The sequence below is a fragment of the Pagrus major genome, chromosome 17, assembly GCF_040436345.1.
Source record: "Pagrus major chromosome 17, Pma_NU_1.0".
Taxonomy (NCBI): Eukaryota; Metazoa; Chordata; class Actinopteri; order Spariformes; family Sparidae; genus Pagrus; species Pagrus major.
In genome coordinates this window covers 6,317,911-6,341,400 of record NC_133231.1, presented here as the reverse complement: position 1 = coordinate 6,341,400, position 23,490 = coordinate 6,317,911, and the positions used below count along the sequence as shown (strand labels likewise).

Below are 23,490 nucleotides of genomic sequence, written 5' to 3'. Positions count from 1 at the left end.
TTCTATGAAGAAAGTTATTTGCAGCTAGGCAGCGGGGCTGAAAGAGCTGTGTTTAGCTCCCAGTGTTGTCAGGTAAGCTAACTGACCACACAGTTCTTCCTTGTTATGATCTTTTGTAAAGTCTGATCCTTTTACTCCATTTTTGATAATGTCAGTGCTCCACAGAGAGCTACTAATAGTAAAACAAATTCATGTGGGCGAACCAGGCCCAGGTTTTCTGCATGCCCCTGTGTGGCTGTATGAGCTTGACTATCATTTAATTTCCATGGGGGGGGGGGATTCAACAGATGTTGCTGCTGCAGTAGTCTGTAGGTAGTCACCTATATGTTAGCTACTGTATGCCTGGACAACACATTAAGTTTACCAGCAAGCCTCAAAGGGCTGTATGTAATCACAACACCAGGTTACCTTAAAGCCCCACTGCACCCATCATAGGCATCAAATCCATTCATATTTTGGTGATATTAAGAATGGTGAGGTGGATTACTACTAGGTGCATCCATCCAGAGAATGATCTGAATGAAGTTTCCAGATATCAATTGTCAGTCCAAATCTTCCAACCTGGACCAGTGCATCAAAAACCTGGAGAGGAGACTACATCTGATGGAGAGGGGAGGGGGGCGTGAAACAGGTTCAAATCTCACTCCCTCCCTGTACTACAGCGCCTTGATAGGATTGAATGGGTTTATAGCGCAGGAACAGAAAAAAAAAAAAAAAAAAGCATTTACCTTTCCCATCCAGCGACAGAGCCTCCACACAGACGGACTGCCTCCTGTTGAAAGCAGAGCGGGAGGTCGATGCATCGTAAAGAAAAACTCCCGACGCGTCCATTTTTATTGTCTCCACTGACTCCTGGTAATAAAACGTGCAAAGCAGAGCATGCAAAACACCGCATCTATCGTGCATCTCCTCACTTGACACGCCAAATGTGCAGGAATAACGAAGTGTAAGTCGACAAAAACGAGCACATCCACGGCGAGTGGCGGAAGGGGGGATTTTGAAAAAGATGTGAGAATGCATTAGAATGCAAGAAATGGTGTGATGGCGAGAGGGACGGTAGGGAGAGACCGATCTGCATATGGAAATTAGGGTTAGCGTGGATAAAACACTGCTTAAACGGCTGCATTATTTTGTATTAATTTGGGCGGGACCCCTGCAGTGAGACTGAGGGGGACAAGAAGTCACTTTGACATAGCCTATTAGAAAAGTCATGGCGTGTAGCAGGTGCTCTGGTTCGGTGCATGACAGCCCTTTCATTAGCAACCAAAGTGAATGCTAAAGGATGTTTTAATGATAATAATTCAGACATTCAAAGCGGTATTCGTCGCGTGTGTTTCTTCTAAAGTCTATATCTGACATCTTTAATGTAAATTTAACCACGAATGGAACTTCAAATGAGAGTTAATAGGCTACACATATATAACCCATTAAATTAAATGAAGTCACGTGAGGTTCAATAAGAAGCTCAGGGCTGTCACAAGTATAACGTATAATATACAGAGGACATTTAATGTGCTCTTATACAAACCTCTCGAGGAATAAAGACGCTGTAACAAGCTCGAAGCTGCTGGAAACAGGTAACAAGGCAGCGACACACTTCACCTGCAGACATAATACGACGAAGGAAACAAGTTGCAGTGAAACCTCTTGTTCCCTGTCAAGCGATAAGACAGGACCACGCCCACTGTGAAACTTCGAACCAATCAGCGGGCGCGGGGCGATGGTACGCATGCGCGCTTTGGACGCGCGGGACGGACTGAAAACCCAAACAACAGAGTGGTGATAAAGTAATCTTCATGCTTTGCTTTGAAATTGCGGAAATTTACACCACATAGGAAGCCGAAATACAAGGTTTGTCATGTTTCAGTGTCAACTGTGTTTATAGAGGCGCTGCTGTGGTTAGTTTCCCTATTAGAAATCCTGCTGTTTCTGTTTACTAATGCTAACTGTGCACTCAATGCAGATAGAGGCTGTTTACTAATGCTAACTGTGCACTCAGATAGAGGCTAGCTTACTAGAGAGTTAACGCTAACTAGCTAGTTTATACCAAGGACGTTACATTAAAAGGTTAATACCAACATAATGACGATGTCGCTTCATTTAATGTAGAGGAATTACACCTTTTATAACTGCTGCGGATAATTTTACACACTCGTGTCTTGTGAGCTTTATTGTGAAGTAGCTTGCTGTGTTAACATCACTGAGTGGTTTAAAAGCTAGCATCAATTGTAATGCTTAACTCGTCACGTATGTCAGATAGACAGCTGTCTGCTTAAAAATGGCAGCTTCTGTTAAAAAAACAATACTTACAAAGCTTACATAATACAGTCATGACGTGTGACGTAATTTTGTGTCTTATATTGTAATGTTAAAACATGTGTGGCGATACCTTAAGATATCTCGTAAAGCTAAGTTATATTTACTACAAAACATACAGTATAAGCTAAGACATAGTGCGCTTATATTTATTCTACTTTTATATAGTGTATCTTTTCCACACAGCATGTGAATGCCTGCCACTTTTTTCTGTACCAACATGTTGACCCTGTTTTGTGTAACAATCTTGTAATGTCTCACCAATATTTTTGTCATTAAAGGGGATACTGATTGTGCAGCATGGCAGATGACTTCAGCCAGTCCCTCACACCACCAGTTTCCCCCTTCACAGCAGACAGCCTGTGTGAGTTGATGGCAGCCCAACCGCCATGCTTCTGCTGCTCTGACACAAAGGAGGATCCCACTGGACCACTCCCCACAGAGGGATACACTGCTAGAGGCTCCCTAAAAAGGTACAGTCACTGTCAGTTCACCATTATCACAAAGTAATTGGAACTTGGAGGTCAGCAGTTTTCACCCTGCGTATTTTGTCTAACGAGAAATGGCACCAGTGAAAACTGTAACATCTGTGAAGTATCCAGAGTAACTGGGTCATTTTTTTCTGGAAACACATTGCTGTAGATTTTTTTCAAAGTTCAGTTATTGATGCTTTGAGCACAACAACTGAACTCACCATCTCCTCCATTGTGATGGGTTAGTGGTAGAGGTGTCAGTAGCCTAACTGATTGTACCTACATCCACTCCATAGGCTGCTGTTGCGTCTTGACCCGGCCCCTGCAGAGTATGAGACAGACACTGTGGAGATATTTGGCTTCCCCTGGGTTACAGAGACAGCACTTGTAGAATCTACAAAGCTACTCTTTGGTCTGTTCAGGTAAGCCAAGATGACAAACAGATCTCATCTAAGTTCGCTTTTAAATAAACACAAGGCCTTTTTTTATTAATTTGTTTTATACAATGTCTAGCACGTTTCATTTGCATACACATCACTGGTCTTAATTGGTCTTTCTTATGTTTCAGACAAAAAGTTTACAGGCTGGAGACATTGGTGCAGTCAAGCTCACATGACTTTGGTAAGCTTTTTGCTAAATGTAATAATGCTAATAATCTGTCTTTAAACTTTTGTGTCAGTATTTTATCCATACAGTAAGCCATTATTGGCTTCAATAAACAGACATCTCATGTCTTAGCAAGGTACGTTCATGTACATTGGCAAACCATCAGATAATGCCTGTAGTGTAAACAGGAAATGGTGATTTTAAGACACTAAATGCAGAGAGTGGATTCCAGTATCCATTAACATCCAGAAAGTGAAATAATCTGAAGAAAAATTGAGAATGCTCCCTTAGACGTTTCAAATTAGGAACTTGAAATCATGTCAGCTGAAATGTGTGTTGAACCTGAGACCTTTGGCTTGAGTTGGTCCAACCAGTGAGTAGGGTTGAACACTTACAATTGTTAATATTATCAAAACCACAATGTGGCCATGTACAATATCAAAATCACTGCAAATTTATGATAAATGTAAAATATGTGACAAAACAACATCACAGTGAAGGGCTGCAGAGATGCCCTGGCCTTTTTGTTTGCCATTTGCTATTGCTATTTCCACAAATCGTGAATCATATTGCAATCGTAATGTCAAAAAAATTGCACTATGATTTGCTTTTAAAGGTGCATTATGAAATAATTTTGTTTTAAAACATTCAAAAATTAAATGAAGTTATCAACAGAATGACATTACATCAGACCTGTTATTTCTTCACAAAGAAATCGTAGTGCTGCAGAGATATCTACTGAAATTAGCATGCTAACTATCCAGCCTAGGCCTGTCATGTCTTGTAATAACACTCCCAGTCTGGACTGCTAGCTAACTGAGCTAAGGGGGCGAACTAGCTAATGGCAGCTACAGTTAGCAGCAGTCAGTGGTTACTCTGGTGAGATGATGCCCCCTATTTGTTTGGAGTGGCCTTGGAAAGGTGGCCAATTCTTACATATTACACCTTTTAAACTATATAATATTTTAAAATGTTGACCCTAAGTAGCAATTCTTATCATTTTAATGTTTGAATTCTGTTTCAATATTTTAAGTGTGTGCATCTGGTGGACCAACAAAGTGTCAAGAAGAACACGGGCGATTGACAAAGATATAAACATGGGTGTAATAGTGCAATTTGTTGAAGGGAGCACACTTATAATCAGCTGTTTGAACAAATGAATCAATGAAAGGGTCTGAGTCATGTCTGATATCTGATAAAGTGGGCATGTTTTACATAATATTAACAATGCAGCCCACATCACCCGTCATGTGTTGCAGGTCAAGCAGGCAACCTCCACTATGAAGCAGAGGAACTCAGACAGCAATGTGTTTCATTTCTTCAGTATGTCAAAGTCTTCTTGCACAGGTAATTTTATGCATTTAATGTAAGCTAAACTGATACCACTTATTTAAACATTATTTTATCTGTTTTTTTAATCTGTCTGTTTTTTATCTGTTATAATGTCTTGTGTTCATCTACAAGGTGAATTTATTGTCATTTTTTAAACAAGGGTTTAAAAAATGGTGTACAGGGGATACTTCTGTATGTGATGTTCTGGGCGGTTTTAATCACCCGCTGTAGAGCCTTCCTGTCCTGGGCCGTGCACAAACCATACCATTAGAACATTTTTATTAACACTGCATTTACTGGATTTGTTTGTTTATTTGGAAATGCATGCCCTTTATCTGTTCAGATACCTGGAACCGTCTGGCTCCCTGGATGCAAGTCACCTTCACCCCTATGAGGCGCTGGAGGCTCAGCTCCCCTCTGCTCTTCTGGAGGAGTTATTCGGCATCACCCTCCTGATAGGACGACTCAAAGACTTGCCATCCAATGTTCAGAGTGCCTTCACTATGTCTAACCAGGGAAAGGTGTGTGTGTGTGTGTGTGTGTGTGTGTGTGTGTGTGTGTGTGTGTGTGTGTGTGTGTGTGTGTGTGTGTGTGTTACATAGGCATCAAGTGCTGTTGTAAAGACCTTTGAAACAGGTGTGACAAAATTGTGAAAGGTGTAAATGTAGTAAGCTTTACAAAGCAAAGGAAATAATTTAAACTGCCGTGAGGAATGAATCATATGATCTCTGTTTTTTCATAGCATTCAACTAAGAGTTCCCATCACCCAGAACATCTTGCTTTAACTTGAGAAAACATTGTCAGTGGATTTTGTTTCTACTACTGACGTTGAACTTGGTGCTCTCCTACAGATATTTCCTCCCTCTTGGCATTTGCTACACCTTCATCTTGACATCCACTGGTCAGTTTTAGAGATCCTCCACCTACTTGGCCACAAGATGCAAGGTACATGTCTGCTTCTTGCAATGGAATGCTTAGACAGGAAATTGAAAATAAGGATACTGAAATGTGAGCTGCAGCTTGTTTCTTGTTGCAGTTTAGAGATACACTGATTGTACTTGTAGTATTAAAATCCAATTCATTTGAAACACTGTAAAACCTATTGTGGGAGGAAAACTACATAACAAGTGTGGACTTGTTGCATGGTTACAGCATAGAGACCACATATTCTCTCTTCATACAAGACAGTTTAAAGGTTTGTACACTGGCTGCTGTGTGACACAACAGCATAGTGGACAATAATCCTCTGACTTACAGCTCATACTGAGTCATTATCATAAAAACAGGCTTTTTGTAATTGTACCCGTTCTTCTCTCCAGGCCAGGTGGTGTACGCCCACCAGTTTGTGAACCTGACGGGAGAAAACCTGACTGATACAAGTCTGTTTGAAGAGCACCTGTGCAGTCTGCTGTGTGACCTCACTGGTCTGGCCATAGGCAAATACAGCAAGGTGGGCGGCTGGCCACAACTCATTACATCTTACTGCTGAGATGTACCAGTGGTATTTCTATGTTGTTTTTTTAGTTAGAAAAAACTGCTATCCTCGTGTTGAATATGTTTATTACCACATTTAGTACTCAGTTGAAGCCAGGGATGGCAAATACCGAACATGAATTTGGCTTCTGACATGCCCAGAAAATGTTTATGTTTATATTATCCCTTTTAGAGTGGAAAAGCCTCACAAAAAGCATCAGTACCGGACATTAGGACTCCACAAAATGGATATAAAAACCATGCGATCATTGCGATTTATTTTGAAAGATATTTCAGAGGCAATTTGATTTGTGTTTAGTGGGAATGGTAATTTTTGCATACCAATTTTCATTTCCACTGAATAACCCTTTTGAAATCATGATGATGTGACGGGTCTGTTCCAACCAAACATGTTTTCTTACATTGGAAGAACAAGATATGTAGGCCAGGGCATTGCTGCAGCACTACAGTACTTCATTATAATGCTGTTTTGTCACACGTTTTACCTTGCAGCTTCTTGCAGTTTGGATATTGCACTTCGCCATATTGTGATCTCAGTAATATTTTGATTAATTGGGCAGCCCTCTTGGATATGAATAATAATAAACCATATGTCTGCATGCAGAGTAATTATAGTATGACAAAAGTGAATAAATTCATTGTATAAACTTTGTCAGTGACAGACCTCATGCATTTATGTAGAATAGAGCTGCAGTTGGAGCTCACTATGTCAAATGGATCCTGTTCATTTATAGGTGAGGCCTACAGAGGCACTGAGCAGTCATCACTACCTCTGCTGCTGCACCAAGGAGCTGTGGGTCCTGCTCATGCACCTTCTGGAACACAGGAATAAAGTGTTGCACACACAGGTAACACAAATACACACATGTTCACAAGAGCTGCAACGATTAGTCAAAGAAAATTGAATGCCACACATCTTGCTAATCAATTCTTTTTTTCTTTTTTGTTGTGTTTTTTTTTTTTTTTGTTTTACAAGCAAAAATGTCAAACATTTGCTGGTTCCATCTTCTTAAATGCAAGGATTTGCTGCTTTTGTTTGTCATTTATGATAGTAAATGGAGATTCTTTGGGTTTTGGACTGTTGGTTGGACAAAAGAAGCAATTTGTGAATTTTTCACAATCTTCTTGACATTTTATAGACTAAGCAATTAATCAATTGATTGTGAAAATAAGCCACAGATCAACAATGAAAACAATTGTTAGTTGCAGCCCCAGTGTTCACAGTCATACAATATAATATGACTCTGCCCATGCTAATTTAAACAACGTGTGTTTCCCTCTAGTCTTTCTGGAGCTACATGAACTCGTTGTTGAGGCCTCTGGTTTCTGGGAAGCCAGCAGCAGAGCAGTTCAGTGGCCTCCCCACACACTGTAAGGACCCTCTGGGATTCACATGGTGGCTGGTCACTCATTTAGCGATGTTAGGCCAGTACAATCGTAATGGCACACTCCGGAATGAGGTAAGAGACTGAGACTCACATGATTGACATGTTAAGAGGTTGCACTGCAATATAACCTGAGTATGAATATAAAAGTGTTGCCACCACAAGGTTACCACCATGAAATACTGAGACATGACTGGAAAGTCTGGGAATTTAACCTGATGCGTTTGTCTCACCCTCAGTATCCGAAAAGCTCAGTTCTTATTTTAATGTTCTTCTTTCTTTTTTTTTTTCTTTTTTTCTCTTTCTATTTTTTTACAAGAAATGAACGTGGGTGAATCATTTCATCCAGGTAGTGCAATGTAAAGACAAAAATTCTTCACAGAAGTTGCAGATTTGAAGACATTTTGCCTTTCATACAGGAGGCTTCTGCAGTTCTCAAATAAGTCAAAAATATTTTTTCTCAGTACTTTATTAATAATGAGATGGTGCCAAAAGTAGACATGTAAATGAAAAGAGAAAAATTTCACTTTTCATTGAAAAATATCTGAGACTGACGGTGACAGATTTTCTGCCTTACCATGGCCAGATACTTATAGAAAGCCTTGTCTGCGTTAGTCTTAAATGTGAATGCAATGACACAATGACTTTTCACCAATTATTCCCATATTTAGAGTATAATTAAAAAAACATTAATAGGTGTCATTTGATATTGTTTGTACATATCATCTTATTGTATCTGCACTCACAGAAACATCTGGGGGATAACTGGACTTTTGTGGAGGAGCTGCTAAAGTTAAGCTGCAACCCCAAGGTCAGCACTGCTTCTAGTTTCTAGTTACATAATCATACCCTGGTTTTCATATTTGTTATTGTCAATTATACAGCTCTTTATGTGTATGTAATAACAGGGAGGTCTTGCCGAGGAGCAGGTCAGGATGCATGTCCACTGCTGTCTCAGTCTCTGTCTGGTGTGGGAACCAAGCACCAGCGCCGTCTCCACCCTCTGGGAGTACTACAGCAGGAATCTGGTGAATACAAACCTTCATAGGAAACAAAGACATGAAATTCTGCATTGACTGATGGTGTGACGATAAAAGTTGCTCAAACTTGATACACAATGCCACATTCTATGCATCTATACTACAATCAGACCACCTTAAGCTCACATTTGTTATATAATTTATCCTTACCACCACTTTTTGAGAAATGTCATGTCCTTTAATATGTTTGTCTTTGCATGTTTCACATTTGTTTTTTTTGCTGAGATCCTCATAGATTTAACTGTGTCAGAGAGTAATGAGTTATACAATATCTCTGATCTTTTAGATATGTGTTGTTTTTTTATTTACAACATACTCATTTTATTTAAAATGTTGCTGTAATTGGTCATCCATCAATAGACACAAATCATGCAGTCATTTAGTCATGACCTGTACAGTTACATTATCTTCTTTCCCTCCGCCCCAGAGTGCTTCATTCACCGTGCCCTGGCTTGGGATGTCTGGCATGGGCACTCTGTATAAGACGCCCCAGGCTCTGCTGGAGCAGGCCCGCAGCTGCTGCTCCCCCTTTCACCTCCACTCTCCAGGACACACCCAGCTCTACCGCTCAGCCAACTCCTTCCACATCTTCCTTCGAGTGCTGGCCCTGTGCCTTGCCCAGGACAGGGCTGGTGGAGTCCCACAGAGACAGATCAAAGGAAGGTACGGATGGAGAGAAGGCTGGGAGGCTTTGCAGTTCTTGCTCCTTCACATCCACTTCCACCATGAAAACTAGGTCTCACGGCCAGGCCGTTGACTCAACACCATATAGCATGTAGTTTTTTCAGAGGAAGAGAAGATAAAAGGGAAGACATGGAGGAGAAGCTGTGAGAAATGGTTACTAATCAGGACTAGGCTTTGTAGGATTCCCTTTTCCCCTTGATCTTCTAATGTGTGATGTGTTTAGTGTGCTGTTTGGATTTGTGTGTGTGTGTAGGTGCATACTTGCATGAATACATAAACAACATGTGTGTTTGCACACTGGCATGCGTTTCAGTCTTGTTTGTGTGTGTGCCAGGTGCACCGCAGTCTCCCAGTGCGTCTTTGATATTTACTCAGGCCCCCCAGTGGAGCAGGTGTCTCAAGAGTCAACCACCTGCTCTTCAGCACAGACCAGAGCCAAGGAGCCTCCTACTGATACACACAAACACACACACTGCACCTGCTCCCTAGGGCTGTGACATGGTTTCAGAGTGTGTGAGAGGCCATTTGATGGAGGGAGAGTGTGTCTTTTTTGGAGGAAAGTAAGTAAGAAGAGTGGTATGATGAGAAGCTAATGTGCACATCAGATCCGAGCGCTGGACCATCCTATATCCCCGGCCGGCTGGGCGCCAGAGAGAGGCAGCCGCAGATAAATCCGCCTAATGACTTCCCTCTGTCTGGAATGTGCTCAGTAGCACTGCAGACATGGGGGCTAATTAGCTAACGAGCGTGGCGGTTAATTCGCCTTAACGAAGCTGTGTTGGTTTCCAACACGGATAGAGAGGGGAGCTCGGGTGGTGGGGAGTGGGGAGATGTGGGTGGTAGGCAGTCTGGCAACAGCCACACTGGGCTGGGACAGGTCCAGATTCCCCCCCCCCCTCCCCCCACCAATACCTCCTCCCCCTCAGGAGGCATGAGGCGTGCCGACTGTATCGCTGCAACGTTTCGGCAGCGTTCCTACTCCTGGCCGGGCTCTGCGGGACACCCGCGACGAGCATGTTGATCTCCAACGCCGGGAGTTAGAAGCATCTGCTCGCCTCCGGAAAAAAAAGCTGTCCGGAATAAACAAACAGACAGACAGGTTTGGAGAACACAGAAAATCCCCACTGCTGCTTCCCAGTGCGCTGCTTATATCCCTGTTACATATTACCCATTCATCTATTTAAATCTCCCTCCCCTCACACTCTGACTGCATGCTTGGCCACCTTCTCCTTTTATAGTCCTCTGTGGGTGTAACTAAGCTGATTTCAGTGTTAACCTGGTCTTTCTCACTTCCTCTCCACTCCTTTATCAGTCATACTTCTTACACCGAGTTTGTCTCAGGATGCTTGCTGTTTGTGTTTTGACCCAAACAGCAGCTCCTCTCACCTGTGTGGGCTGCATCTGTGTTTGGGAGGTGGGGTGTAAAAAAGGAGGGGGGCTCCAGCCTTCTGTGTTTTCCTGCCAGGCGGGCAAACAGAGCTGGATGTGTGGCAATGCATGTGTGTGTGTGGTTTTATTGATCTCTCTCTGGTGTTGCAGTAAATTGGTTTGGCTGTAGAGAGAGGGACCAAGCGCCTACTGCTGTGTGTCTGAGTGTCTCTGACATTTAACATGATCTTTAAAGGCATTTCTCCACAGTGCCCGCAGGATCTAACAGCGTGCTGGGTGAGAGAACCACCCAGCACGCTGTTAGATCCTGCTTACTCCCTCTCTCGATTTTTCTTTCTCTCTCTCACGCGCGCGCACACACACACACACACACACACGCATCAGACTGGGCAGCCAGGCCTCTCCCCTGGAGCTGAGAGGGTGATGGAGGCAGGTGGTGTGGTGCATGGTGGGGGTGGAAAGTTCAGTTAGTCAGCATTTAAAGTCAGGGGTTTAAGAAGAACAAATCACCTCTGAAGACTGTGTCAGTGGAAGTGAAGAAAAATTTGAATTCATATTTTAAAAAAAAAAGAATTGTAAAGAGCAAACACTGATCTTGATCACATCCCTGTCTCTGACTCATTTTCCCCTCTAGCTGACCGTCCCTTGTGCCACATTTTAACAAACTTTGTCTCTTCCCTGCCTCTATTGTTCTCTTATGTTTCCAGGATTTATTCCAAATTCTCCTCAAAGAAGATGCAGGAGCTGTCAGAGACAGGCCTCATGAACTTCTTGCTGCTGTTTCTGGTGGTGGCCAGGCAGGTGGAGCTGGAGGATGTGGCGAGCAGGGCCTGTGAGCTGCTGGGCTTCCTGCCTACTAACTGCCCCCCTGGGCACCGCACCCTGATCTGGAGGGGACAGCTATCGTTGCTGTTATTGTTCCAGGTAGTTTTGATGATGAGAAATCTAACCTGGAATAGAGCTCCACTGATGAGTGGATTACTATTACACTTCTAACTTAATCACCAAATATTTTGATTGTGGATTATTGGATTTTTCAAGAAAAAAAGTCAAAATTCTCTGATTTGGATTGTTTTTTTGTTTTTTTTACCATTTTCTAATATCTTATATCGACCGAACAACTAAGTGATTAATCGAGAAAACAATCAAAAATAAAAATAATCATTTATTGCAGCCCTAATCTGGAAACGTATTGTTGTTGTTTTTTAAAAAAGGCTTTTTTCCAATTTTAAGATTTTTTTACCTTATCTGATATTTTCCCCAGGAGAGTGGTCTGGATGTTGGTGCACAGGCCGGCTGGCTGGCCTCCTCCTTTAATGAGACGGCCAAAGAGTTCTACAATAAGACCACAGAGGTCTCTCGCAAACTCGCCCTCTGGGGGCCCCTCGGCTCATACCTGGAAGGTGTAGCTGAGGTGTTCGAGACGAGCCCCAGTCTCAGCCTATCGGAGGAAAAGCTGCTCAACGAAGGGTTTGATTGGTTGTTGCCTGCTTGCCGCCTATCAGAGCTCAATTCTGCCCTGGGCTTTCTGCAGATCGTCCTCACCCAGCTCAGGTGAGATGGCTGGTGTAAATACTTACAGGCTCTGAGGTATCTCTTACTCTCTCTCAGTTTTTCTCATTCTTTTATTTCACTGATAGCTGCTCCCTCACAGATAGTGGACACATTCAGACAAATGTTTTCTGGCCGAGGCCAAGCTAAGCTTTTATTAAAATCTGATAAGTGGATACAGCAGAGGAGAGTGATCTCTTCAGCTCTTCCCTACCCATCCCAGAGTCCACTAACTTCTCATACTTACAATAGGCGAATTGTGCTGTCAGCAGGAATGAGCGTCTGTAAAGACCCTGTGTTGCGTTGAGGCCCCTGTTAGTCTCAGTAGACCTAGTGGCCCCCAGGTCACCCTCACCAGGTGCTGGTGGAGCTCTGAGTAGAGTTACAGGCCCAAGGGACCCTCCATGGACCCTCCTGCCGTCATGGGGACGGCAGCAGTGCTGTTGGCGTGCTGAGAGACTGTGGTCAGTAGGGCGTCAGGACGAGTTCAGCTGTAGGACACGGGTGTTGGTTACACGATCGACCCCAGCTGAAGGTCAGAGAGCCACAGCTGAAACAGTGTCTGTTTATGTGAGGAGGTAGAGGTGGGAACAGAAGCTACAATAGATACAAATCAGGTGAGACTGGAAGGTCTGTGAGGAAGGATGTGTGATCCTTTACTGTAGATTCTCAGTTAAATTCTTTGTTTAAAGAGCTGAGTTTCACTTTGGTTGCCAGTCTTTAAGTTTGCAATAATCATTTACTTTTCAAACGAACCATAATTATAACAAGTAGGACTTAATATGCTTAAAATTACCTAAAGTAAGTACTTTTCAGCTTGTTGAATCCTTACTTAGACCGATATTTTCAAAATGTAATTGAAGTCTTGTCCAAATGTAGTGATGTTTGCAGTGTTAACTAAATGGTGCAATAGATATCAAATGAAATGACTCTTCGTGGAAATATGTAAATTTAAGCGAGTGCTAGGGCCAGATATCGTTCAAAAATGTCTTGGTGCTGATGTAGTATACAGCTGCAACAATTAATCAATTAATCGATTAATTATCAACTATCGAAATAATTGCCAACTATTCTGATAATCAGCTAACCTTTTTGTGTCATTTTTAAGGTAAACAAATCCAAATTCTCTGGGTCCAGCTTTTAAAATGTGAATACTTCCTGGTTTCTCTACTCCTCTATGACAGTAAACTAAATATCTTTTGGGTTGTGAAAAAACAAGACATTTTACGTCATCTTGAACTTTGGAAAACATTGATCGCCATTTTCGCCATTTTCTGACATTTTTAGATGACTAGTTACTTAATTAAGAAAGTAATTGACAGATCAATTGACAGTGAAAATAATCGTTAGTTGCAACCCGAATATAGTAACTGAGTGTCTGTACCAGTTCAAGTTTTTCGACAAAACCAACAAAAGAGGCCAAATCTAAACATTAGTAGCTGTACAAGAACATTGTTTAAATTGCAGTCTAAAATGGGCAAAATTATTATAAACCTGCATTCATTTAATTCAGTTAGCCTCTTGGGGGCAGTGTAACAAGCTGTAAACATGGTGTAAGCATATTTGGAGTTATGGGTCTGGCTACCTGGCCAATGTAAACTGAAAATTCACCTTTCTTTAGGCTCTGTTTTGGTCTTTACTCAATTTTGAGGGAAATATTTGGCCTTTTAGCCGCTAAATGCTCCACGAGGTTCACCAGCCAGATGTCATTTGGTGCTGGGCAGGTAGCTTACAGTGGATTTCTCAGGGCTTTTTGTTTGAATCAGCCGCTGGTAGTAGCTAGAAACAACACTGCTTAGAAGGGGGCGATTGAAACAACAGTGAAGTCGTGGGCTGGAAAATCAAAACAGTGACAGTGAACTGAATCAAAATTCTGTGATTCCAGCTTCTTACAAGTGATTATTTTCTGGTTTATTTACTCCTCTATGACAGAAAACTGAATATCTTTGGGCTGTTGACAAAACGAGACATTTTAGGTTGTCATTTTGGGCTTCTCCTTTTTTTTCACCATTTTCTGACATTTTATGGACCAATCAAAAAATTGGTTAATAAAGAATGAACATAATCGTTAATTGCAGCCCCAGTTTCTTCAATAGTTTTTACACCCCAAGACTATACCGTGTTCATCTGGGGTTTTACTAGGCACTGAAAGTATTACTGCCACTTTATACTTAAATTGCTTACAAAAGGTTAATAATTGAGCTGAAACACTTGAATAAGAACATTGTAAAGTTAAGTGTTGCCGAGCCCTCCGCACTGATTCATGTAGGTGTATGATTGCTTAAATTGTCCAGTGTCTATGTTCCACCCTCTCCACCCTGCACACACACACACACTAACCTACACACCTGCCCACACACCAAAAAGTGAAACACTAACCTATGTGTGCTCCTCTCCTATTTCAATGCCGGGCTCCCATAACATGATATCTCGTTAGCTTTGCTAATTCCCAAACTTCCCATCTCAGAAGTCGGGGGGTTGGAGGGCACACATTTGCACATTAATGGCCAAGAAGAGCGAGAAGAAGAGAACTCCCAGAGGCCCTGTGTGTTATGGCCCAGACCACGCTGACCCATTTAACCAAATAAAAAAGTACCATGCTCTCTCTTTCAAATCCGTCCCGCCAAATTAAACATAATTCTTCGGCCTGGCAATTCTCGGTATCTCTTTGTGATTAATGCCTTTTCTGTGACACAATTAATGGGCAATTATGTAGCCTGGCAAATTTAGCCTGTGCATCATTATGTCTACTGAGAGCCGTGTGGAATCTGCACACATTAAGAGAATTATTCTGCCAATGGCTGAGGCAGCGGAGGGTCCGAACATTCACTCTTGATAGCCATCGCCATGGCGCTGAGGCAAGGAGCCAGTCCCAGGCATAATTCCTCAGTTTTATTCCTTCCCATGACCCTCTGCTGTGGGAGGGGTAGGGGGTGTCGCTGGTTGATGAGGTGAGCTGGCATTGGCACACCATGTTGGATCTGTTTTCGGTACAAACAATTAATCCCCATCTCCTTGGCTTGAAAAAAAAAAAAGCCTCCCTGTGAAGCGTTTCCCTTTGTGAGCATTAAGACCTTTTACCGGATATGGAGCCTTTCTTTTCAATTTCAAGGACAACTACTGTTAGGTTACTTTAGAGAGATTTAGAAATGGTTACACCTGTGTATATGTTTTGGCAGAGATGCATGGACAATACTAAAGTTCATCTTGTGCCTGGGTATGTGATTGTGTCTCTGTCATTATTAGGATGCTATATTTGATTTTCTGTGTCTGTATGTTGGATGCAGCTGGGGGAAAGGTTAAATGGGGTCTCTAATGCTGTGTTGGCATTGTGTGTGCTTGTGTTTGTGTGTACACAATGTAAGAAGCCGCAGTGAGGAGGATTAAGTGGGGTCTCTGACGATGTCTTGTACAATGAGGGTTGATGGGTGTGAAAGGCCCATTCCGCAGTAGTAACGAGGCTAATGAATTCAGACTCTAATCGATTGTCTCAGCTCTCTCTGGATTAGATGCAACCTTGCTGGAAGGGAAGGCACTGCTGAGGTGTGTGTGTGTGTGTGTGTGTGTGTGTGTTCGTGTGTGTGTGTGCCATAGTAGCAGACTAGAGTGTGTGGTTGAGGATGGGATAGAAGGCGGAGGGGGGGGTTACTAGTTCCTCTATCCTTTCCTCCTTCCCCAGCACACCTCAACCCCGCTTTCCCCACACCCCCATCCGGGCGAATGAGGGGGACAGGAGGATCATCTCCAGTCTAAATGAGATTACAGCTCCTTCAGCTGCTTATCTGGGCTAATGCCAGCCACTGTGGGGCTGCTATAGCGGCTGGGGCCAGGGCCAGGGATGAGCCAGGAGAGCCAAAGTATAGTCTGTGTACAGGGGATCAGCATTAGGCTCCACTCTATGCCTATAATATCCTCCTCTCCTTCCCCACCTCTGCCTCCACCCTGCTCTGCTCCACACTGCAGCGCACCGCCGCACCCAGTAATCCCCCAGGAGAGAAGAGAGGAAAAACACATGAAGAAGGAGTGAAAAGGAGAAACAGGGGAGCAAAAGGATTTGAGAAAGTCGAGGGCGGAGTTGGAGGGTGTGGGTGTTGTACACAAGAGGGAACCGGTGTTTGGTTTTTTTGCATCGGATAGATTTGTTTATCTGCTTTATTTATGTATGTCTGTCTGTGTCCTTTCAGACGGGTCCACCAGCGCAGTGTCCAGTCAGCACCCACCTCGGCCTGGGCTCCTGCTACCACCAGTGTGGTGAAAGAGCGCCACCTAGCGGTAGCAGCAGCTCTCTGGGCGCACTTCTTCCCCTTCCTGCGCAGCCTACGCCTCTCTCAGACCCCTCCAGCACAGCTGGCAGATGCTGCTGCAGGTCAGTTACGCCCACAGGGATGAACAAGACACTGAATGGAGTGAAGAATGGCTGGAGGAGGACAGGGCGGGGGAGAGCGGGAGAGAGTTTTGGACAAGAGTTCAACCAAAATGGATTTGTGATGGCCGATGATTATTTTGAGTTAATGCCATCATTTTACATGAAGGCAGAGGACTTGAATGGCAGTTTGGCAGAGAGAAGAACATTAGGGAGGAGGATAAGATGCTTTATAGATTCCTAGAGCATGTTAAATAAAGAGCATCTAGAAAAATTATCTTGTTTATGCTTACACTTATTACACTATATTTGCATGTACAAACTACATACAAATCTGAAATCATTTTATCTTCCTCAGGCTTCACCCTGTTGGCCTTTGATCTCCCCAGCTCCGCTCCCCAGGACCTTCAGCCCAATCCAGTCCAGTCCATCATGCAAAGCTTCGGCTGGGACGACATGGTTCACCCACTTCTAGTGACTCGCTACCTTCCCCATCTGCTCCAAAACAGGTACAGTTAGCTTTTTAGTTCTACCTCTCATGTCTATGGCGTCTGAGGACAGAGGGTGTCATCCACTGTACAGATTGTAAAGCCCACTGAAGCAATCTGATATGTGGTTTTGGGCTATATAAATAAAACTGACTTGGCTTGACATGACTATAACTCAATCACAAAGCATTTTTTTCACACCGTTCCTGATGGGAAAACATCAGGTCAGTCAGATGGGTGATGATGTACACTTCTGTACCTGTCAGCCATCAAGCTTCAGCATGGTAGTCGCCACTTGACAAAATTGTTTTTCAACAAGTCCTGTTGGTATGTTTGGTGCTATGTAATTAATGAATTAGACAGTGAGTGTCCTTGGTGTTATCAGAATAGGTTTTAATGGAGAAATTGCACCCATGCCTCTAAACAGAATACAAAATGTAGTTCATCTTCAAAATAACACTCAAGGGTACAAAACAACGTGACTACTTCACCCTCAAAGGTCCTCTTCAGACAGTGCCAAGTGATGTTAAGAGGCTACACCTGAATATAAAGCCAAGAACAAGGACACTCCTCATATTTATTGTTTATGAGTACCAGCGTGCCAAGCCTCCATTTGCTACTGTTTGAGCTGTTAGCAATATGTAATTTATAAAATGAAGCAATGGTTTCAATCATGCGGAAATTTTATTAAATTAACACACCTTTGACAGAAATATTCACCTCCCTCTGTCCTTCTAAACTCTTCATTAGAAAGTGTATGTAAAGTTATGTAAATCTGATGTGTAGAGACATTTATGTGTTTTGAGACAAGTGGATTTTATTGTTTATGCATTTTTTAGATAAAGATTTGTGACTTGGTATAAACTTTCTCCTGCCAGAAGACAAAAAATGACAACTTCAGGCAGCAAATTTAGGCATAAAATGTGAATTTTAACATTGACATTAATGTTAATGTGCATGTATGAAAGAATTTGGCACTCACATATTGAATGCTTGAGATTTCTTCATATCTTCAACAACAGTAAAGAGCAGTGCATCCAGCAGTTGTCTATAACTACACACTTTACATTTGTCTTTTCCAGTGAGCTAGTGTCCTCACTCAGCAGTGACTCTGCTGTTGTCGTGTCCGGTTCAGCACAAAGTCTGTCAGTTAGGGCCTGGCTCCGCTGCATTCTGCAGCAGCACCTTCATAGGAACCCAGATGGATCTGACAGCAAAACAGGTAACAGCACTGAGTCTACAATGTGATTTAAAAACCAAAAATAACCATAGGTTATACACCAGGCAAGATTAATTTAGCTGCAGGCATATATGGATTATGAGACAGGAGGATTCAAGAAAATTTATAAATTACATATAATCACTTCTTAGGTATACCCAAAAATATTTTACAGCTAGTAACACACATTAGATGAGGTTTTATCATTCTAGGTGACATAAGCTCATTAATGCAGTGTATAATTTGAACCAGGGTTCCTTCAACTCCTTGAAATCTGAACCCACATTAGGGAAAGTCACAACAAATATCCTGACAACAGATTTTAGAAATGTTGCTATACTCAAACACAGATCCTGAAGCTTAATGAGCTAACTCTGCTTTGAATACAGAACAACAGATTTTGTGTAGAGAAATGTTAGGCTCATTACCTTTACCTTTTTAGTATTGTATTAGAGTTAAGTGATACGTATGTAATTGCATTGCACTGCTTTCAGGCCGGGCTGTGGAGGAGCAGTTGTGTGAACTGACCCGGCTTGTGCTGAGGCTTCCTGAGGTGGACAGTTTGCTGCAGAGAGCAGGCCTCCAGCCCACAAGCACCAGGCTAGAGCCCACTTCAGTCCTGGAGATGTTTGTGAAGGTATGCTGTTGTCTGTTCAAGGTGTCAACAAAGGTACACCCAGTAGCGTTGTATATCTGCAGTAAGTTACTCTAGGATTAAGTGTTAAAAGAAGCACTTAGTGAGACATTCCTGCTGTCAGCTGCAGGAGAAAAAGTGGAGTTTCTGTAGAATGTCTATGATTTACAATTTAATGTCTTCTAATGTTTGAGTTTGTACCCTTTTCCTTAATTTATATGTATAAGACCTACAGTACTTGGCATATCTTAGTAAAATTCATCCCTACACCTTTACTCAAGTCTGCAATATCTGTGATGTATGCGCAGCACATCACTGTCATTTCTGGTCTCTACTACTGCAGCCAGTATTTACATGCAAGTATTTCCATAAATTTCTTTTCTTATCTGCTTTCTCTTGGTTTCAGGCTCTAGGCTGTGTGTACTGTGGGCTGCAGCTTTTGTCTGAGCGTTCAGCCATGGTGACCAGAGCCCTGGACTACATTGGTGACATCCTGAAACACATTAAACCTTCTCTGGTCAACAAGAACCAAGAGGGACTGCAGCTGGCCTACTGGGCTGTGGGTAGGTGCAGAGCCTCTATACTTCAGACACATTATACAAAAGACAAAGCTTCAGGAGTACGTTGTCTCTTTATTTTTACAGTATGCTGCAAGTCACAGACAGTAGTAAGGAGTCATTACCGTTGTGTATCTGAATTTATGAGTGTCTGTTTGATTCAGGTTGTATAGTGAAGCACTGGAGCCCCCTCCTGGCCACGTCTAAAGCCCAGCAGCTGCTGTTTCGCATTGTGGACGTGCTGCTGCTTCCCCACAACCTCACACAGCAGGACAAAGCACTCAGGAACAGCCTGCCTCTGTATCTACAGGTCAGAAGAAACATATATTGTACACTCTCTGAGAATTAGGACACACAGAAGGTCTAACGAGGTTATGAAATAGACCTGAAACCTAATCGAAGAGTCTTCATCACTGGTGTCTGTCATCTGTTCACGTTTCCATTCTGACACTTCTCCTGCAGGGTCTGTCGGTGGCCTCCAGCGTGTCTCAGTCTCAGGGTGTCTACCTGAAGCAGCAGCTCCGCTCTGTCACTCGCAGATATCTGGATCATTTCCTTCCCGCATCACCTTCCATGGGCATCATCACCAACCACCCAGTGCTTCTGAGTGCCTGTGAGGCCAACCCAACGAACCGGGGAGCAGCGCTGAGGAAGACTATACTGGAGGTGCTCTGGTAGGTCTCAGAAACTGGGGTGTTTGCCCACCGTGGCCCGCTAACCACCTGGCTTTGACATCGATTTCATATCCAGATCGTGTTTTGTAGGGGCTTTTGTCCAGCAAATCAGCATGTTTCATAGTCTAAGGTTGACTGAAGCAGAATAATTCTAAATTCGAGCAGGACAGGAACAAATTAAGCTTTAATTTCGTTTTTATTTAGTCAATTTTAATCCTACAAATCACACTCTTATCAGTATTGTATGACTTCTTGACTTCCATTTTGTTTTTCCAAAAATATATTTGTTAAACTGTGCAATTTCTTTCAGAACTAAGTTTTTGGAAATGCTTCTTTCCTATTTGACAGTGAGAGCTTCCTGCAGTTTAAAGGTCATGCCCCTCCACCTCGGCTAGCGTCAGTCCTCATGTTCCTCTCAGAGCTTCTGAGACGAAACGTTGACTCAGACCCCGCCCTCCTCACTCTGCCCCTGTCCTCTCTGCTGCGCTGCATCATGCTGGTCAACGAACCGCAGGGTAAGAGTAGTTTTTCTACATAGTTTTTGACTGCCTTCCAAATTGTGTGTCTTCTTTGGCTAACGTGGCCCAGACTGGTCTCCAGAATATCCTTGTCTTGCAATCTAGGAGTCAGTTTTTCCCAGTCGAGCAACCAAATTGAATGCTAAGAACGAGAACTTTCAGTTATCTACATAACCACAGTTCTCTGAATAATACCAGACCACCCTCCTTGCTCATGTGGTGTCAACCCAGTTTTTAGAGGGAGGGTCTCTACATTCCCTGATACTCAATCCCGACTGGCATAATGTTCGTCTGAGTTTTTCAAAATAAATCTGAGCAGGCCTGCATTTGTTGTGACTTCATTCAGCATTAGCTCAATAAATGCTATAATCATAGTACTTACTATCAGCAAGATGGTTGCAAACACATCCTTAATGCTTACAATTTTCATCAATCCTCACTTTGGGGTAAATTATAGTGAAAGGAACACATTTTGACAATCAAGTTTGTGTTTATAGTAATCACTGATTGTCTGTTTTTTTCTGTGCAGTGAAGAAGATGAGCACAGATGCCTTGCAGCTTGTGGTGGAGCGATGTGCTGCTGCGTCTACAGGGGGACCGTGTGCCCAGATGATCACTGTCTTACGGTAATTGACAATAATGTCTAGCAATAAATATCTGCACCTGCATTAGAGCTGTGTTGCATTGTTCACAGGAAGCACAGAGCTTGATATAGGCTCTGTAGTAAAATTATGTGTGTAACATCAAAGGCCTATTTTATCCTTCATGCTTTTTAATGTTTGTGTAATCCAAATTCTCCCAGGTCGTTTGTGGAGGAGAATGAGGGAGTGTACGACAGGCAGGTATACAGTGTCCTGGAGACGGTGGCTGTTTTAGATCCCTCCGTGGTTCAAGCTCTCATTCCAGACATGTCTGTCAGCCTGAGAAACACTGAGCACAAAAGAGGACTGGGCAAGAACATCGCCTTGAGGTGAGCAATCAAATGAATCACAACCTGGAAGCCACGCATTCTTTGCCTTCAACTATTTTTAAGTCGTCTAGACAATGAACAGGTGTTACGTACTGGCTTTTTTTTTCAATGTGTCCACTAATGTAACTTCTCCATCTCTTTGTGCAACAGGAGTGCATATAGGAAGTTGCTGTGCCTCCTTGGGGAGAGTGGGCAGGCAGAAATAACCAGTCTGGAAGCGGACTGAAGTTTAAAAAAAAAAAAGAAGAAAAACAAGGACCAGCTCCAGAACGTGTCGCCAGCTCCAAGAATCACTTGTTAGTCATTCCAACCTTCTTTTTTTTTGGTGCCAAATCACCAGAAAAGGGCATTACAGTGCTGCCTTACAGGAGTATCTTACAAAATATGAATGTTTAGTGTCAGTTAGCTACGATTAGTCAATTAATGTCGATTTAGTCGATCGAAAGAAATTGATTAATCATTTCAGTCATTTTTTAAGCAAAAATGTCAAACATTTGCTGGATGCAGCTTCTTAAATGTAAGGATTTTCTGCTTTTCTTTGTCATTTATGACATTAAATGAAGAGTATTTTGGTTTTGGACTGTTGGTTTGACAAAAGAAGCAATGTGAAGACATCACTTTAGGCTCTGGGAAATTGTGATGAACATTTTTTACACAGACTAAACAATTAATAGATAATGAAAATAATCGTTAGTTGCAGCACTAATGTCATTATCTGTGAACATCTGAAAATGTTATCTGCTGCTGTAGTGTGCTAGAAAATCACAGCATGGGTTCATGCAACTGTGAATGTTTCAAAACACCTCATCAGCTCTACTTGAAGAACTTAAAACGTTCCATATGCATGAGTCTGACATGATCCAATTATCAAGTTGTATATAATGTACATATTGTAAAGAAAGTGCAGCCTTGCCTTTTTGGCAGACACTCTTAATAAAATAAAATGTGACAATAAATATGAATATGCTCATATACCCATCTCTTCACCTTTTCATTTCAGCTCTATAGTGAGAAAAGTGAGGAATGTGAGCACTGAAGTGAGCACAGACTATTTGTGCTTATACCATCAGGTGCTGGATCCGTCTCTACTCAGTTGGCACTCTCAATTACAGATTTGATGACAGTCGTGGGCGAGCCCAAAGAGTTCAGTGGCGAAAAAAAAAAGGAGAGAGAGTAAAGGAGAGAAGTACTGTTTGTTCCAATTCTCTCTCTCTCGCCTTTCCAAGTCGCAGCAATCTCTTGCAATCCGGCTTTAGTTTGCACCTAATCACATGAAGTCTCACTCCTGTCTCCCACAATCACCAAGTCCCATTTTCTGTCATTGCTAGTCATTTTCCAGCCTCATCAAACTGCAGTGCATCGCTTCATGTGAGCAGCTTTCTGCTGTATTGCATTCCTTTTCAGTATCAGAGGTGGTCAGAGAAGCAAAAGAAAAGCAGGAGAGGAGATGCTTTAAACTAGTTATCTATTGCTGCGAGATAATTCACTTTCTATCATAGCTATTAACATTCCAATGCATACCACTGCAATTTATTTATGTAGCTCCTTTATTCTGAAAATGTTCCATGTATTCTTTCAGACACATGTTGTTTTAGACAGACAGGGGAAGTGCAGGGATCAGATTTTCTCTCGATCTCATTAGAAGTGTTATACAACCCAGATTGCAAAAAAGTTGGGATGCTGTGTAAAACACAAAACAGAATGAGATCATTTGCTTGAGACAATCTAATGTTTTACCTCATCATTTTCATGGATTTTTGTAAATGTGTGCCTATTCTGAATTTGATGCCATTTAAA

General features: G+C 42.4%; 1 protein-coding gene across 1 annotated transcript; it reads left to right on the top strand.

Annotated features, from left to right (window-relative positions):
* The first annotated feature begins 1,766 nt into the window (after positions 1 to 1,766).
* Positions 1,767 to 22,637, top strand: mms22l (MMS22-like, DNA repair protein). The gene is made up of 26 exons (XM_073485580.1): positions 1,767 to 1,851; positions 2,598 to 2,789; positions 3,086 to 3,211; positions 3,358 to 3,410; positions 4,655 to 4,742; positions 5,071 to 5,248; positions 5,579 to 5,672; positions 6,047 to 6,177; positions 6,956 to 7,069; positions 7,505 to 7,681; positions 8,355 to 8,417; positions 8,515 to 8,634; positions 9,074 to 9,309; positions 11,427 to 11,643; positions 11,984 to 12,273; positions 16,455 to 16,636; positions 16,992 to 17,142; positions 18,204 to 18,343; positions 18,835 to 18,977; positions 19,381 to 19,537; positions 19,696 to 19,841; positions 19,994 to 20,205; positions 20,554 to 20,720; positions 21,253 to 21,349; positions 21,526 to 21,693; positions 21,844 to 22,637. The coding sequence occupies exons 2-26, from the start codon at positions 2,617 to 2,619 to the stop codon at positions 21,917 to 21,919; spliced, it is 3,699 nt and encodes a 1,232-aa protein (XP_073341681.1). The 5' UTR covers positions 1,767 to 1,851; positions 2,598 to 2,616; the 3' UTR covers positions 21,920 to 22,637.
* Positions 22,638 to 23,490: the final 853 nt, after the last annotated feature.

Excerpts from the sequence above, each read along its gene's own strand:
- mms22l (XM_073485580.1), top strand. The coding sequence starts at position 2,617 with ATGGCAGATGACTTCAGCCAGTCCCTCACACCACCAGTTTCCCCCTTC. Across the intron at positions 18,344-18,834 it reads TGGATCTGACAGCAAAACAG|GCCGGGCTGTGGAGGAGCAG; the intron begins GTAACAGCACTG and ends CACTGCTTTCAG. Across the intron at positions 18,978-19,380 it reads TCCTGGAGATGTTTGTGAAG|GCTCTAGGCTGTGTGTACTG; the intron begins GTATGCTGTTGT and ends TCTTGGTTTCAG.